Source organism: Anser anser (assembly GCF_964211835.1).
Source record: "Anser anser genome assembly, chromosome: 12".
Classification (NCBI taxonomy): domain Eukaryota; kingdom Metazoa; phylum Chordata; class Aves; order Anseriformes; family Anatidae; genus Anser; species Anser anser.
The window spans coordinates 16791645-16808132 of NC_139733.1; the positions used below are offsets into that span (position 1 = coordinate 16791645).

At 51.7% G+C, this 16488-nt stretch overlaps 1 protein-coding gene and 1 long non-coding RNA gene across 5 annotated transcripts in view; both read right to left on the reverse strand.

Moving 5' to 3' along the window:
• Positions 1-313: 313 nt before the first annotated feature.
• On the reverse strand, positions 314-9150 carry LOC310880126. Of its 2 annotated transcripts, none has more exons than XR_014571457.1 (2): positions 8354-9150; positions 314-3027 (listed from the first exon to the last, which is right to left on the reverse strand). It is a non-coding gene; the product is annotated as an uncharacterized lncRNA (long non-coding RNA). The 2 variants fall into 2 exon arrangements; XR_014571458.1 differs by having other exon boundaries at positions 8214-9150.
• Positions 9151-12204: 3054 nt separating this feature from the next.
• Positions 12205-16488, reverse strand: part of PRICKLE2 (prickle planar cell polarity protein 2) — a 106804-nt gene continuing 102520 nt past the window's right edge. For all 3 annotated transcript variants that reach the window (XM_083795464.1, XM_083795465.1, XM_083795466.1), the window contains one exon: positions 12205-14675. In XM_083795464.1, the coding sequence (XP_083651590.1) occupies positions 13807-14675 (869 nt within the window). In that variant the 3' untranslated portion in view covers positions 12205-13806. The remainder of the gene's footprint in view (positions 14676-16488) is intronic.

The following is a 16488-nucleotide window of genomic DNA, read 5'->3' on the forward strand; positions in this document are numbered from 1 at the left end:
TGTCCTTGGTTGCTGTTTTGCAAAGCAGCCCGTGCTCGTGCCCATCCAGAGACCTGCCTGCAGAGGTGCCTGCCCAGCTGAGTTCCTTACTTTCACATCTCCCGTGTGTCCCAGCAGCGCTATATGGGTGCAGCAGGCTGATATAACATATATTGCATTCAGCACGTTGCCTTGGAAGTGATTTGGAAGGCAGAGTCCTCTCTTGCTTGAAGGAATCCGCGTGTTCTGCCGGTTGGAAAAGGCCACTTGACCTGCGGAAGGGCTGTTAGGACGGATTGTCTTCTCCTGGCAGAAGGAAACCCGCTGCCCCTACTCGAATTCCCAGCAGCATGGCATTGCAGGTGTGCTCAGCCTGGTACAAACACCTCCTGCCTTTCTGCACGGCCTACTCAGTTTGCCCATATGCGAACCCCCCCCCGGCCATTTCTGCTCTTGAGGCTGATTTTTCTCCAGCTGACCGTTTCCTTCCATTTTTCTCTGCACCGCCTCCCCTCGCGCTTACCTCCTCTGGGCTCCCCCGCTGCCCCCAGCTTCCTCCCGTGACTCCGCTTCAGCGTAACCTAAACCACACCGCGTGGAAGTGGGAGCCCAGGGAAATATTTGCTCTGGCTCTCGGTGATGCCAGCGAGCTCGGAAACGGGTTCGCAGCCCGGCAGTAAACCGAGCCTTTCCCGTAAGTTGAAAATTCGAGTCTTCCGCGCACGCTGCAGTCAAAATGATTGTCAGCTCAAACAGCGCCTTTCAACTGGATTCAAAGGAATGCATTCAGAGCAGGTTTGGAGTTTGCACCACGATCAAACTAATTACAATTACCAGCTCATTACTGAAACAGAAAACACCCAGACTGCCACAATATTTGAAGCAGTGTTTTAAGGCACAAACACACCACTTCAGAAAAAAAAATGCTTTAAAGGCCAAAACGATCATTTTTTAAACAGACTTAATTGCCTGTAAGATAAATGGAAATGACGTGCTGGGGGGAAGGGGAGAGCAGTTAGATAATCCTTGTGGCTACGAAGGAGGAGGAGGAAAGGGAGGTCGCTGCAATAGATGGGCGAGCCACCCTGGGCACGTCCCCAGCCAGCTAGAGAAGTCCATGCCTCCTCCTGCAAAGCCGTGTCCTCCTCCAGCTTCTTTTTGGGAAATTAGTTTTCAATACTGAGTTGACTGGGGCCTTGGCTTACTCCTCCGTCCCCAGCAGGTGACCTCTGCTGGCGCTGGGCAGAAGCAGCAGTGGGCTCAGGGGAAGCTGCCCAGACTGAGCTGTGTCCCTTGCGTCCCTCATGGCCCACCTGGGGCTCATTTTTGTATTCGTTTCTAGCAGACAGAAAGCCCTTTCTGCCCCCGAGCTCACGGCTGGATGCACCCTGCGTTCAGGGACGTGCGGTGCGTTTTCCCCGAGAGCTGCTGCTTGCTGCATGCCCCCTGCCCTCGCGCTCTGGCTGCCTGGGGCCGGATCCCCAAAAACCAGAGCAGCAGGGAGCAAGGCATGGGATGAGCCTGGGAATCGTGGCCGGAGCTCCCAACCTGCGGCTTTCCTCTGTGTTTGGGCTCTGCCCCCGTGCCCCAGGGACATGGAGCCAGGCGGCGTGGGCACGGCTCGCTTCTCCTGCCGAGCGGCGGTGTTTATGGCTGGCCGTGGTTTTGGCACACGGGGCTCGTCTTGGCTTCGCCCCAGACGTGAGGTTTGGGGATGACGGCTCCCTGCAGCACGGGGCTTTGTCCGAAGGTCCGGGAGCTGAGAGGGCTTCGCCAGCAGCAGGCTGACCCCCAGGTGGTGGGGTCGAGGTGTGGCCGCTCTGCAGTCCCCTCCTGGCATCGCAAGGTGGCTGGCATTTTGCTCCAGGCTAGGCTAACGACGGGAATGTGCTGCAAAGAGATGTCTTGGGTACACAGAGCCGCTCACAAGCCTGAGAAGAGAAGAGGGAATTTTTCATTTGGCAGAGCGATAGGCATGGTGAGCGCTCTTGTTTTTAATAAGCTTACAAAGCTCTCTTTAAAGCCAGGGCTTTTTTTTTTTTTTTCCATCCTGAACACATGAGGTATTTTCATTTCATAATGAACACGTGTTATGTCCAACTTCCAGAAAGCCTTTCACATGAAAAAAAAAATAGCAAAGGCTTTTTTAGATGCCGAAGTGAACAGGGTGGAAGTAATCATGAAACAAAATGCTGGAGTATTTGTTCTGCGCTCGGAGATTGTGTGGCATCTTGCATTGTCTGAACCAGAGCACCGGGTAATAATCATACGAGCACATCTCTCAGGCTGGGGCAACAGGGAGAGAAGCCAATCTCTGCGTCTCCACAGAGCTGGAAGAAATCTCAGATATATCTGTTTGTCTGCAGAACAGCTGGGGACTTCTCAGACATGAATCTGATTAAGCATATTCCTCGCCACAAACACTTCAAGTCCTATTTCTGAGATCCGGGTGTCTGTCCAAAATGAATCCTTAGGAATATTGCTTTCATGCAGTGTGTGTTTGTTGGTTTTTTTTTTTTTTTCCTTTGGTCTGGGCAAAATTAAATTATTTTTATAAGCTCGGCACAAAATTTACTGAAGTCAATAATATTGATTGATATCTGGCCATCAGCAGAACGCCCTGCATTAATAACAGCCGAGTTTAATGCAGAGGGCTGGGGAGGCTGCTCTCGGAGTGGTGGCAGTGATGAGAAGGCTGAAGCCAGCCAGGCGGGGATGACATATATCCATGTACATACATTTTACACACCCAAAATGCTCAATCCTCTCCCTGCAGGCATGCCGACTGCCCCTGCTTGCAGGCAGTCAGGGGAGGACCAAACCAAAGGCATCATTTTCTCTGCTCACCACAAAAAGATCTTTAAAATACGGCATTTACTTCCTGAGATGTGGGCACTGCCGGGGTCTCCCTTACATTTCTGCCTCCCTGGTTCCTCGCAGCTCTCCCATGAGCCGAAGAGGAGGCAATCAGTGTAATTAGGGCTCGTTCGAAGTTTCTCCTTGCCTGCATTTTGCTCGTGGCTCATTTTCTGGGGAAGTGTTTTGCAGCTGGAAAAAAGAGACAGAGCCCTGCATGGGGTGAGGCTCTAAAATGGGGATCTCTCCCTTAATAATAATAATAATAATAATAATAATAATAATAATAATAATAATAATAAACCCCACCCATTTTTAGAGATAATTAATTCCTTTTCCTCCTCCTCTTCCTTATTGCACCTCCGAACTGCCCGGGAGCAGCAGCAGCCAGGCCTGGGGTGGCCGCGGGCTGTGAAGCTGCTGCCTGGGTTTGCCCAAATCCTCCCTCAGAGGAGGTGAGGCTCGGGCAGGGCAGGGAGCCCAGGGCATCCTCCTCACCTGCGATTTCACCACTCTCACCCTCAGGTGGGTTTTCCAGGGCTGGTTCTTTCACAGGTCATTTCCCTCTGGATTTTTGAGGATTTGGAGGACTCGTTTCCTCCTAATATTCCAGGGAATAAATTTGCCTGAGGAAAAATTCCGGTATTGATTCATTGAGGTTTTTATCCGTCCTCCTATCTCCTGCTACCTCTAATTTCATTCTTAATCCATCCGTCACCAGGCACACGGCTTGCAGGAATCCAGCCCTGGGCTCCAGGTCCTGCTTCATGATGCAGCTGAACTGCAGCTGTGGCGAGGCTGGTTGGTACAGCCACGTATCCTAAGACTGTCAACGGGAAAAAAAACAATAAGCTTCCATCTCATAAGCTCCTCCTTGGGTCTCTTACATCCGAAGTTATTTGTCTGTGCTCCTCAGTTTGGTTTATGTTCATTTGCATACACAATGTATAGCTGGAGACGGCGAATTCTCCTGGTACGCTTCCACTCTCGTAAGAAATGTGATGGGAAGCGGAAGATGTGATCATCTCTCTCCCTAGTGGCACCAGTAAATATCACACGCATCAGATTAAACCCTTGACATTTTTCCAACAGTGTGAAATTTGCTTGAAGACGTTGGAAAATGAGTTATAGATGTGAAAGCAAGGCTCGGGATATGAATGCAAACACGTTAACCCCAAAACCGAGGTAAGTTGCTCTCCCCAGTGTCCCAGAGCACGGAGCTGGATGGGGAGAGCTCCCGACACGGGGGCAGAAGCGGGGGGTACGTGGGGTGAGCTGTGAGACAGAAATGCCCCCGGCTCTTGAGCAGCAGCGGGTGGTGAAGTCCTGCCCTGGGGTGCTCGGGGGCGGACGCCAGCAGCGGCAGGGCCGTTGCCCACCCCAGCATTCACTGAGCAGCGTTAGCAGAGCAAGACCCAAGATAAAGGAGGAATATTGAGCATTTCAAGAGGCCGATCCTACTGCAGAGGAATCGTGGCAGCAATTACAGTACTCAAAGTAGCTTGATGCCTCTCATTAATTTCCTAAGCACTACCCTGTCAGCCCTTCGGAGACGACCGAGACAGGACCCGATCCCAACTGCTACTTGTGAGTGTGCTCACGAAAACTGCGGCTACTTGCAGCGCCTGTGAGCATCGCCGGAGTTTCCATGGCGATGCCCAGGCTGGCTGCAAGACGCCTTCCTTCACCAGCTCACCGCGTCCCTCCCCGGGGACACGGGCTGCGCAGCACCTCGCTGGGGCAGGAGGAGGCAGGGGGCTCGGGGGAGGCAGTGCTGCTGCTCGGGGGCTGACAGCGAAATCAGAGCGTGTACCGGGTGCCGGGTGGGTTGGGAGGGCGCCCGAGTGCTGGAGGGAGCTGAGCCCGGACCTACACCTGCAAATGGAGCTGGGGGAGGAATTTGCCGTGCCAAAATTCAGGCCCAAATACCCCCGCGGGATGCTCGCGTGTTGGCCTTGCTGACCTGGCCCGGAGCTGCTCACGGGTTTTTGTGCCCTCCTCAAAGAGGAGGTGGCTGCTTGGCAGGTGTGGAATTAACATAAATTGTCAGAGGGCACACTGATGGGTGGCACCGTAAAGGTCGCCGCGTGGCAGCAGGTGGCTGCCTTCCGCGCAGCAGATATTCCAGTTTTCTAAGCAAACATCCCCCAGACAAAAAGGTGAGGCGGTTACACGTGGTTAAGCTACTCGCAGATCTGGCATCTGGGGAAACGGGTCCGCTGCCGGTGTCTGATGGGAAGCGTGTGCCATCTCACGGGCGGGGAGGTTTCACTGGTAGTAAATCCTGCCCCTCACCTGAACGCAGGATGACTGCGTGTCCGCCTGCACGCCCGGCCCCTTCGGCTTCGTGTGCTCAGCCACCGCCTGCGTTTGGCATGTTTAGGTTTGCCAAAGAGATCCGACGAAGATAACACTTGTCTGGATGGGCTGAGGCACTGCACAACGTCGCTGCATCGCTTCTGCCACGGGGCATGTCTGCTCTGCCAGGTCCTGCTCCAAGACCGCGACCATCCATCCCCCTGACACACAAAGTTAGTGCCGTTCCTACCAATTCCAGTCCTCGGAGTGAAGGTCAAGAGTACCTTCTTTTTTTTTCTTTTGAGAGCAGTAATGGAAAAAAAATCTTACCAGATATGGAAACGGGGTCAGAAAGCCATGGATAAGTGGAGCAGAGCATCAAAAGAAATGACAGGAGACCTAATTACGGGATTGAAGGTATGGCAAGAAGGAGGTAAAAATCTCACAGGAACTTGTGTCTCCTTGTATTTTTTCGAGAACATGAAAAGCTCTTTCCTCTTCTTGCCTCAGCCTTTGAGAAATCAGTACATTTTTAGCTGAAAGTTGAAGACGGGGACCAAATGGCCTTGGAATTAAACAGCAGATTTCAGTTGTCTAGGAACAGCTGGAGAAGTGTTAGCGTTTTCTTCTTCATACACAGGATGGGATGACTGACCTTGAAAATGTAGATGAAGTCAAGGGAAACAGTTGGGCTTTTTTTCCCCACTTTTCCAAACTGGAGTTTGCAGGCACCACCACCACATGTCCAATAGTGCTTTCTACCAGCTACCCACTCCGTGTGCTTAATTTAGAAGGACAAAGTTATGTAGCACCGAGCTATTATATCTTTAATGCCTCAGTGAGTTCATCCTCGCTGCTTGCCCTGCTGGGCTGGCATGGGCCACGTTTGCAGAGTTGTATTTGCAGAATCACAAGCAGGCACTCACCTTCCTGCCTAAGAGCTTGCCTGTCCCAAGGTTCAAATTTGCTCGTGCAAATGGGGCAGCAGAGAGGAGGCAGCCAGCTGTAACCCACCCTGCCCAAAATTCAGCCTTCTGAAAGCCTCAAATCCAGGGACCCAACATCTGAGGGAGCGAATGAAGAGTGAGGTTGTGTTGAGAAAACATCCTCCAGACCGGGCTCTGGGGGAAAGCATAAGGAGCGTGAGCAGCATGGGCGGTGCAGAAGGGTCCAGGCGCCCTTCCCTGACGCAGGGAATTTCGGTTGTGGATGCTGCGGTGCTTCCTTGAGCTGCATTTCTGGTGTGGCTGCGAGCTGGCATCAGGCCCTTGCAGAAGTAACCGTGGAGCACCAGCGAGAGGAAGGCGTTAGGCTGCGGTGTGCGGTCCGCTCCCACTGCTCGTGAGGCTCTTCCTTCCCCGAGGCGCCGTGAATAAGTAACGCGGGATGAAAACGAAGCCAAGGTGGTTATCGGGGCTATTAGATGAAAGCACGTCGGGAGCTGATGTGGCTTTAGATATCCCGGCTGCAGTTTGATGCAGCGGGTAATGGGGAAATCACGTCTCTGGAAGAGCACACGTGCCGGTGGGAAGAGGGTGCCCCGCCGTCCCCGGGCCTGCCTTATCTTCGGGAACGAGTGCTGTGGAATCTGGCTCCGTGTTGGTGAAACTTGATTACTGCCTTATCAGCCAGACCTCGAGGGATACAGGCGTGCTGTTATTAAAATACGTTATTTCCTCGCAGCTCCTCATGTAAATGATAGAGGCTGCGATGCAGAACCGCCTGTGTGTCTGAGAGCACATGGAGCTCACCTCTGTAAGTGAAAACCCGTCTGTTTCAGAGCCGGAGGTAGGTGCTCACTGCAGGGCACTGCCTGCTTTCTTTGTCTTTTGCAGCAAGCCATGGTCTGTGACGGGGTAAAAGCCTCATGCACTAGAAATAGGAAACTTGCAGTAACTCTCAGGACAGGCAAGCAGCTCCTCTGGCACCAGGAGGTAACAAAAAGGCTTCCTGCTTTCTTCCAGCACCCTCCCTGGATCCCAAAAGCTGCCCGGTTTAAGCAGCTCAGGGTCCCCTGGAGATCTCCTATGTTCTGCAGCACGGCGCGTTGCTGCTTCCGTGCAGAGAGCGCTGGGCTGGGACCAAGCAGCCCGGTGCTGGGGTGCCCCCGCGCCCCGCCAGCCCCATCCCAGCAGCCTGTGAGCCTCAGGCTGGTCCCCGAAACCACCCTGCAAACCCCAACACACCCAGGGGCTGGCCACCAGCCTCAGGCTGGTCCCCGAAACCACCCTGCAAACCCCAGCACCTCTAACGCCAACAGGCAGGAACCTGCTGGTGGTGCTGGGGAGGCCCCAGGCACTGCCTGAATATCCCCAGACAGTAATTTCCTCAGAGGAAAACAGTTTAAAACATTTTCATTTTGCTCGTCGTGTCTCTAAACTGCCTGCAGATTCCATCAAGGATTTGGGGTTGTTTTGACCTGGAAGAATCAAAGCATCTCCGTTCTGACAAGCTGGCGTGCTTTGACTGATGCCAGCTAAAATCAGCTCTTTCAGACTAAGACATTTTACAGCATCATTTGCATACAAACGGGGATCCAGACAAGCACTTGAAAATTTCTTGCGCATCCTGGCGCTTGAGACGAATAAAAGGAATTTTACACGGAGAGCCCAGCGGATGCTCAGCAGCATCGACATCCTCATCAACATCAGTTTGAAACTCCGGATTATGAAAGTGATACGGGGATAATTCCACCTTTCTTTCCTCCCCCCCAGCCAGGCTCTCCCGACACCGTGGCTGTTATCAAGCAAGCAGCATTAAAGCTGGAGGCCTCGGGGGCTGCCATAAAGCCTCCACGGGGAGCGGTGCTTGTTTGCTCCGGTTCTCCGCGCATCCCAAATCAACTTCCTCGCTTTGCATCTTTCACTGCGAGCGATCGCCTTCATCAATATGCAAAGAGCTGCTTCCTCCGAGCACGGCCCTCAGCCAGCACCACCGGGCCAGGTGGTGGAGGCAGGCGGGGAAGCCAGGCGTGCTCACCCCCACCGTTACAGAATCTGAAGCAAACTGTTGGAAACGTCCCTTCCCTTCCCTTCCCTCCATTTGGCCCCCAAAAATGGCAATTTTACACCAGCACTCACTTAGCTCCCATGTCCTGCCCCTGTGGCCACGCAGCTGGTGCAAAACGCGACGTGCAAATATTTCGCTCGACATTTTTAAACCATTTTTACAAGGTTCTATGAATTTAGCAAAACTCCTTAAATATTCATAAACCACTCACCAGCCACACCATCTGATGAAGGATGGAGCAGGCTCAAGGGGCGGGGGGGGAGGATTTACTATTTTGAAGAGTCATCCCATAAATTATTCAAGAGCTCTAATGTGACCAGCTGTATTTACTATCAGGGGCCAAGAGCTCCCAAGGCTGCTGCCTCCCCGCTCTGACCAGAAACCTCCCTGCTTCGCCTCTTGGCTCGGCGTCAAGGGGCGATCAAACCCATCCGGCCGGGGCAGGAGGAGGCTGGGGGCGTCTTCGAGTCCTCCCAGCCCGGTGGCGAAGCCTTTCGCTCAGCATCTCCTCCCAGGTGCCCTTCAGATGCCAAACACAAATATACAAGAAAGAAAGAAAAAATAAATAAAATCACTTTTCCATTAGAAATGATGTCATTATATTTAATTATTTTTTTTTTTTTTACAAATGATGAGGATCGTGAATGAGCAAGAGAGGGGCACTTCCAGCCCCATGGGGTACCGTGGATGGGGTCCTCCCGCAGCCCCCACCCCAGCAGACCCCCTCCATTTGGCTCAGCAGCCACACGGACCCTGTCCATCGCCGTGCCCCGTGGAGCCCCTGTGCTTTGCGAGCGATCAGTAACAACTGCAGCACCTCCAGATGTTTTGTGTATGCTTCGGCTTTCATTTATTTGTTTTCTGGGCCGAGTTACTTGGGATACTGGAAATGTAAATAATGAATATGTGATGAGCAGCAAGAATGGATGTTGCCCCTGCCTCGCTGTTCCAAAAATCCTAATTAAACCAAGTACCAAAATAAAAGCTGCTTCAGCCTGCTCCAGCATCAGCCATAAGAGTACTTGTGAGCAAATAACTGACAATTAGAGACCAACTTACAGAAAAGAATCGAGGATTTAAATAACCTAGGATTTTTAAGCTCCTTGTGGGTAAAGACATAATTGTGCTGAAGCTTTGGAGTTGGGGAAACTGAGGCACCGAGCCCTGGCAGAGCCAGCAGCTGGGCAGGGGTGGCCAGGGCCGGCTGGCTGCAGGGCTGGAGCTGTTATCAGTCCCTGCACGTGCTAATATATATATATATATATATAAAAATATATTTATACGTAGCCTAATGTACACACAGCCCGGCCGAGGGCCAGCGTTCCCATGGGGGTGAAGCTGACGTGGGATCGTGTCCCCGGGGACGGCGCGCTGGGCTGCATGAGTGATGTGTGTATATATCTGGGTGCGTATAGGCACGTACGTGTGTGTATATGCTGCGACGTGATGGGCGCTCTTCAGAGCTTAATGCTTTATTTAGGCTGAATTAGCTCGCTTCACGGGGCTTTGTTTATCCATTTTAATAAATCAGTTCTTTCAGCTAAATCTCACTTTAAGAACTGATCGTATCCAGAGCCTCCAAGAGCGCAGCAGATATAAATATTTGCTTTTACAACGGGAAAACTCTCCTGAGAGTGCTTTAGCAAACGACTGCGGTTTTTGCCTAAAACAGGGATGTCGGTAATTCGCTGTGTTATTAATAAGGAGGGGAGCGGCAGCAGGGTGGAGCAGCAGGCAGGAGCTCTCGGGTCACCGCTCCCCCCAGGTGGAGCAGCAAGGGGGGGATGCGCCCAACCCAGCAGGTCCATGCCAAGGAGCAGAGACTTGAATGATTGAAACTTCCTCCTTTCTTTTCTTTTTTTTTCTTTTTTTTTTTTTTTTTTCCCTGCTTGGAGATGCAGAAGGGCATTCTTGGCACCAGCTGTGGCTCCAACAGTGTCTCGATAACTAGCAAGTGAGTGTCAGCATCCAGCAGTACCTGACTGGGAATAAAAGGCTTTTTTTTTAATGTTAATTTTTATTTTTAGTATTGTAGAATAGAAATACCTGTGGAAAATAGCTGGTATTCCAGCATGGTTGCTCGCAGATGCTTTTGGAAACAGGTGCCAGCTCTCTCGTGGCTTGTTCATGGCCCTCAGCATCCCTGGCCACCAATTCCCCTTTTCCCCTTGTACTCAAACAGGACCTGAATTCCTAAATAGATTTAAGGACCTAGGTTGAAAGTAGGTTGCATAAAGTCTCCTCTTTCTCATCATGTCAGGTGGTGTGAGCGAATGGGATCCCCCACCCCCTACAAAAAAAAGAAAAAGGGCATTTAGTCTTTAAAATAGCGCCCTGGAATTGCTCTTAGCTAATGAGCTTCCCCTGGCCGCGGAGGGTGGTAACCAAATAGGTGACAGCAACCTGCAGGAGAATGAGGGCAGCCCATATTCAGCAGCAGCATGCAGCTCCCCAGGCTTCCCGTCCCGAAGCCAGCCCACCCGGGGGGTTAGCCGCAAGGCAGGGCAGCGGCTGGCACAAAGGCCTGGGTAGAAAGGGGAAATGGGGAAGGAAACTGCTGGCTTCAAGCGGCTGCTTCTGAAAGTCGAGAATATTAAAAAAAAAAATAAGAGAATCCATTAAAATTAAAGTTGAGTGCTCCTTTGGATACTGCGTCTATATGGGGGGAAAAAAAAAAAAAGAAAGATCTTTTATGGAAGAGAACTGTGGCAGCAATAGGCCTAAACAGATTTTTTATTTATTATTTTCTTGTAGCAGGGTTGATGCTGTGCCAGCCCGACTCTGGTACCACAGCTGGCAAGGGCTCCCTTGGCAAAACCCCTACATCAGCAGCACCCCCGGCTCCCCCACCACCTGGCGCTCATCTGCATCAGCTGGGGCCACGTTAACCAAATTTTGGGAGATGGGGAAGACAGAAATGACTGTGAAGGTGCCCCAAGGTGCCCCCTGCTCCCCAGGCTGCCGGCGACCCGCAGCCAGTGGGTGCACGAGGGTAACCCAGCGGGGCCAGATGGCGAGGGAGCGGAATTTCACGGGCTTGTAGCTCCAGCCCTCAGGCTCAGTGGGTTTGTCAGAAATGGTTAATCATACCCTGAACAACGGGAAAAAAAAAAGAAAAAGAAAGGAAGAAAGAAATTTTCTTTTTCCCCATGTGCACAATTGTATGGGACTTCTGGAGCCCATATGAAGAGTAAAAATGATTTCGAAGTTGGGTTTAGCTGGTTTACACTTTTATTGCTGAAATTCAAACTGACCTGGGGCTTTCTTCCTTCCAAAATGCGGTGTGAGATCTTTATGTTGGGCTGGCAGAGGGGAGCATCGCGGGAGCTGCGCTTATAGCAATAGCACGGGAAAAGGTGCAGCCCTGCTGACGGTCAGTAACGCTTTAACCCTGGTTGGGCACCAGGCAGAAGCACTGCTCGAGTTGGATTTTTGGAGAGGCAACAAGCGGTTAAACGAGCAAGCGAGGGATTAGTTCTCTGTCATTTGCCGAGCAATTCAGGGTTTGCTGTACAAACAGTCGTTAGTCCTCAGGCAGCTCAGCTGCACAAGGTACTTAGGGCTGATAGACAACATTCATTGTGCTTTTAATCAGTGACAAAGAATTAAATTGTACATATTAAAAGCCAATTATATAATAACCTGTAGTTAGTGTCATACTTGTCACTGAAAGCTATACCCCTACCCTCCTTACCAGGCCTGTTTGGGAAAACATGCAAAGATCTGTGATCTTTCTGAGGAGAAGGCTGTTATTTATAAATTACAGGTTGAAGTCTCGCTCGGCACAAACCAGAGCTGTGCTGGGGATTTCAGCTGAGCTGCGCTGACTTGCCCCAGGTGAAGATCTGGGATTCTTAAACACCAAGCCAGCAGTGGGGGCAGCAGCCCTGGGGGGCACGAGCCTCCTGCCTTGGGTTTCCCTGCCCACCAGAGGAGTCAGGGATGGGATGGAGTTGATCCTCATGCTTTAATTGTAGCACTGGCCTGGTGGAAATACAGTCTCGTACTCCCCAATTAACCATCACACCTTCAGAGTAAAATCATACACGTGAGACTCTTCCCTTTGGATGAATACTTCCATTTATTCCAACTGGAAAAAAAAAAAACAATATTTTTTTTTAAATATACTTAAGTGTCATTTCTTTTTTTTGTTTTCTGTTTAAAGGAATAATAATTATCACATTGTCCTTTACAAACGACAAAAAAGTTCCTAGCAATAGTTTGTGGTGTGGAGACATCCATCTTCACGATTTTCCTGCAGCTGCTGCTGTGGGCAGGCAACGCCGGGTCCCCGCGCTCTGCAGGGATGCTCCTGCAGTGGGGAGGAGACGGGGCCCCTCCGTCCTCCCGAATTTCCACTGGGAGGTGGTGAGGATGCCGGGGACCGCTGCCACAAGCAGCATCGCCTGCGACCCTGCTGCTACCCCGATGGTTGAAAGCACGCAGAGAAAAACTCGTGTCCACCAGAACCCAGCTGAGCCCCACCGACGTGACTCTCGACCAGGGCGATGCTGTCGGTGGTCGGCCAGGGCAGGAGCAGTTTGCAGTCGGTCTCTGAAGTGTTAGGCAGTAGGCAATACTGAGACTTCCACTTAGTAATGAACAGCAGTTAACATAACCCGGAAAACTAGAGCACCATAAGACAAGTCTATATTCAAAACAACGTCATGCTGACATCACACAATTGCACCATTTACACTTTTATTTACTCCAAATAATAGTTCAACGTTTAGTAACTTCAGCATTCTCTACAGAGATGTAAAATTCCTTCTCCAGCTTTGGTCATTTACAACTTTGCAGACATTTGGTAGTTCTGTTCTTTCCTATTTAACAAAAAAGTCACTTTTGCAGCTGTCAGGACTCCTGTATTTGACTGAGAGTGTACCTAAAAACCACAGGTGTGAGCAGACTTCAAAGTGCCACCTAGGCCTCTTCAAGATTTAATGAATCAGCGAATGTTCTCTTTATTTACCAGGAACAAAACAAACAGAGAGACAAAAAAAAAGGAGTTTAAAAAATAAAACAACTACTCAAACTCTCACTGATATGCTTAAGAGATTTGATGATGAAATGAAAAGTTGAGGGGGGCTAAAGTACTGTTTGTTCAGCTCTGGCGGGATACAGCTATGGATGTGCATGCATTTTCCCAGTGACTCCTAAGATATAGAAATTCCTCTGATATTACAAAATACAAAAATATTTTCTCCAAACTCTCATTTACATTGCATTTACAACAATCATGGAAATAACTTAGGCTCCCACACTGTTTGAGAGAGACAAAGACGTAACAAATTGGGTAATGGGAAATGATGGCATGGTGGAAAGCAAGAGCTACCAGCAAGCAGATGGTGATAGCCAACAGTGGTAACAAAAACGTACGGGCAAAGAGAACTCAACGGGTGGCAGTACTCGGGAGAGAGAAGAGAAACTACTAGGTAAATATTACAGGCTAAAGTGAACTTTTTTTTTGTTTTCAAAGTAAGATGTGCAAAATATATTCACTGTGCCCACGATTATGACTATTTATAGAAGCCAGTCTACAACCTTCTTACAAATCCCTACTCCTCAGGCCTTTTTGTTACAATAAAAGCGCTTACATGGTCTAGAACAGTGCAAGTTTGTGAGTTAATCTACATTCTCCGAAGGTGCCCGGCAAGGATGCCATTAGGATATGATACAGTTTTTGCTCTTCTGTCTTTTCCGGCTGTGCAACTGTCCTCTGCCGCCCAAGGTGGAAGACTTGGGCATGCTGTAGGAGCCGTACTTGTGCAGGAGCTCCTCGCTGGTCACGTACCGGAGGCGGGCGGGCTGGGGAATCGGCTCCCCGAGGAAATAGCCCTCGTTGTCGGACTCCGAAGAGGAGGAGCACGTCGAGCACCAGTCGTACTCGGCGAAGTAGGGCCCCCAGCGCTCGCCCAAGTGGTTCTGCAGGGCGAGGTCCGACACCGTCCTGGGGCAGTGGCCGTAGGCGTCCCTGCGGGGACCCTGCTCCAGGCTCTCTCTGCAGCTCCGCTGTTGCACGAACTGGTCGTAGTCATCCCTGGCTCGCAGCGAGGGCCTCTCCTTCAGCCGGCAGCACTGCTCGCTGGCCAGGTGCAGGGCGTTATCCGAGCGGGAGCGCCGGGAGCGTCGCGAGCGGTGCGGGCGGTAGTGCCGGTCATCGTCCCGCAGGGTAGTTCGCCGGCGCGTGCGCTCGCTCATGGGGGCATGCCTCGCGCCGTCCTGCACCCCCAGCTTGCCCCCGGGCACCCCGCTGCCGTAGTCGAAGCTCTGGTGCAGGCGGCCGTGCGCCGGCCGCTCGCGGTAGCCGATGGGGCTGGCCAGGCCGTGCAGGTTGGGCTCCAGGTCTTGGTACTGCTGCACGGAGAGCAGGCTGCGGACGGATTCGGCGCTGCGGAACTGCACGGAGGAGTTGAGGGTCCCCATGTTGCTCAGCTTCTCCGAGACGTTCATGCCCGAGTCTTTGCTCAGGTCGGGCATGGAGAACCTGGAGAGATGCTCCTGGCGCTTGGCTCCGCCGTCTGCTGAGAGGCCTTGGTGGGGAAGGGGAAAGGGAGGGAAAAAGAGAGATCAGCAGGAGAATTTCCTGTCATCGGAGATGCAGGGAGAAGGCTGGTTTTGGCCTGAACCTGTGGGTTTTTGCTTTAAAATAAGCTCTGTTCTACATGGTGTCCTGAAGAGCCCTTCAGGAGGATGCTTTCTGTTTTATTTTATTTTTTAAGAGGAGACAGATCCTCCTTTGGGGAAATCACGCCAATTTAAGGTGTTTTGAGTAGGACTCCAAGGACTGTTAGATGCTTTTCGCGACTCCCTTCCCCATATGTCTACACTGTCTGCGACTTGATAGGAATAACCAGTGATGCCAGAAACGAATTCATGCGTCAGAGGTAACCCGAGGCCCCCGGCACGCTGAGATAACTAGGGTGCCATGATCCGGCACCCACCCCTTGCTCAACGGTGACATGTTTTGAAGGACTGGGCAATGTCAGGAGCAGCCAGAAACAGGGCCGCCGACCAATTCAGGCTTGTCACCGAGCTGTGCTGCGATGTCCCCAGGCGGGGTGGGAGGCGCAGCCTTGGCCATGCTCAAGGTGCTTCCCTCCAGCCCCGAAGGCTGCCGCAGAGAAGCGGGCCGTCTGCTCTGTACCATCTCATGGACAAGAAACCCGGCGTGCTCCCTGGTTCCCTAGGCCCTGGCCTGTTTTCTGGGTGTTTTCTGACTATTTTCTGACTGCCTCCACGTTGGCTTGACAACTGGCAGCAGTAAGCTCTTGCATTACAAGCTAAGGACAACATATTTCGCAAGCTGTTTCAAAGGAAATACATTTCATCCCAAATCAAATGCAGAGTGTTTGCTTTGGCACTTTTCTCCCCGTCACTCTCCGGCAATCTCCCCGTGCAGACCGAACTGGGAGCGCTGTGCACCATCAGCAGGATTTTCAACATGACGCACGCCCCTTATGCAATCGCCAAGAATTTACGACTTGGTAAATTAATTAAAAAAAACAACAACCCAGCCCACAATTCAAGAGTAAATTCTTTCTCCCTTCACAAAAGCTGCTTGCATTTCGTCAAGAGCTCGGCTCCTTCGGCACTACCCGCTGCCTGCCAAAAACGAGCAAGAAGAAGGGCTGCTGCCACTAACCCCGCTCACAATCCGCTTCGGCTTCTTTGGGACTTGGCCTTAAGAAGACCTACAGATCCTGCAAAGTTGGGCAAGGCTTTCCTGAAGTGCCCAGCCCAGCTGAATCCTATCCTTGGGGGCACTGGCAAGAGCTTCAGCACTCGAGCACAACCGGCTGCCAGTGTTTCAGCCCGGGTCTGGCACTGCCTGGCTTTGCTCGCCGAGTCCCAGCCGCCGGCACCATTTATGAAGCGAGACTCTCTGCTTGTTTGCTTTCCTGCTTTTAATTGGGAAGCTTCCAGTTTTTATCCCAGCAGAGCAGAGCTAAGCAAAGGCAATGCCTGAACGCTACGGGAAAAGGGAGAGGCTGGGCTAAGAAAAGCAAAGCTGCATTTATTTTTGAGGACGCACTTTGCACACCAGCTTCGTGCCTTTATTTTTTGCTGATCTCAGGTGAGTTAAACCAACCCCGCCGGCTCCTGCAGCTGCCCCCCGCCTCCTCTGTTTGGAAGCAGCCCTGCACGAGGCTTCCCAGCCCTGCTGCTGCCTTTGCAGCACCGTCTGTCTCGTGCCACCGGAGCAGCTGCCTTCTGCGCTCTGCTCCTGGTTATGCCGTTTGTCGCATTATTCGCTTCGCCCCGGTCCCCTCTGTGCCACCGCAGAGGAGCTGGCGAGCCCCCCGTGAGGGATAAGCACCCTCACAGCATGAGCAAAAGCCTCTC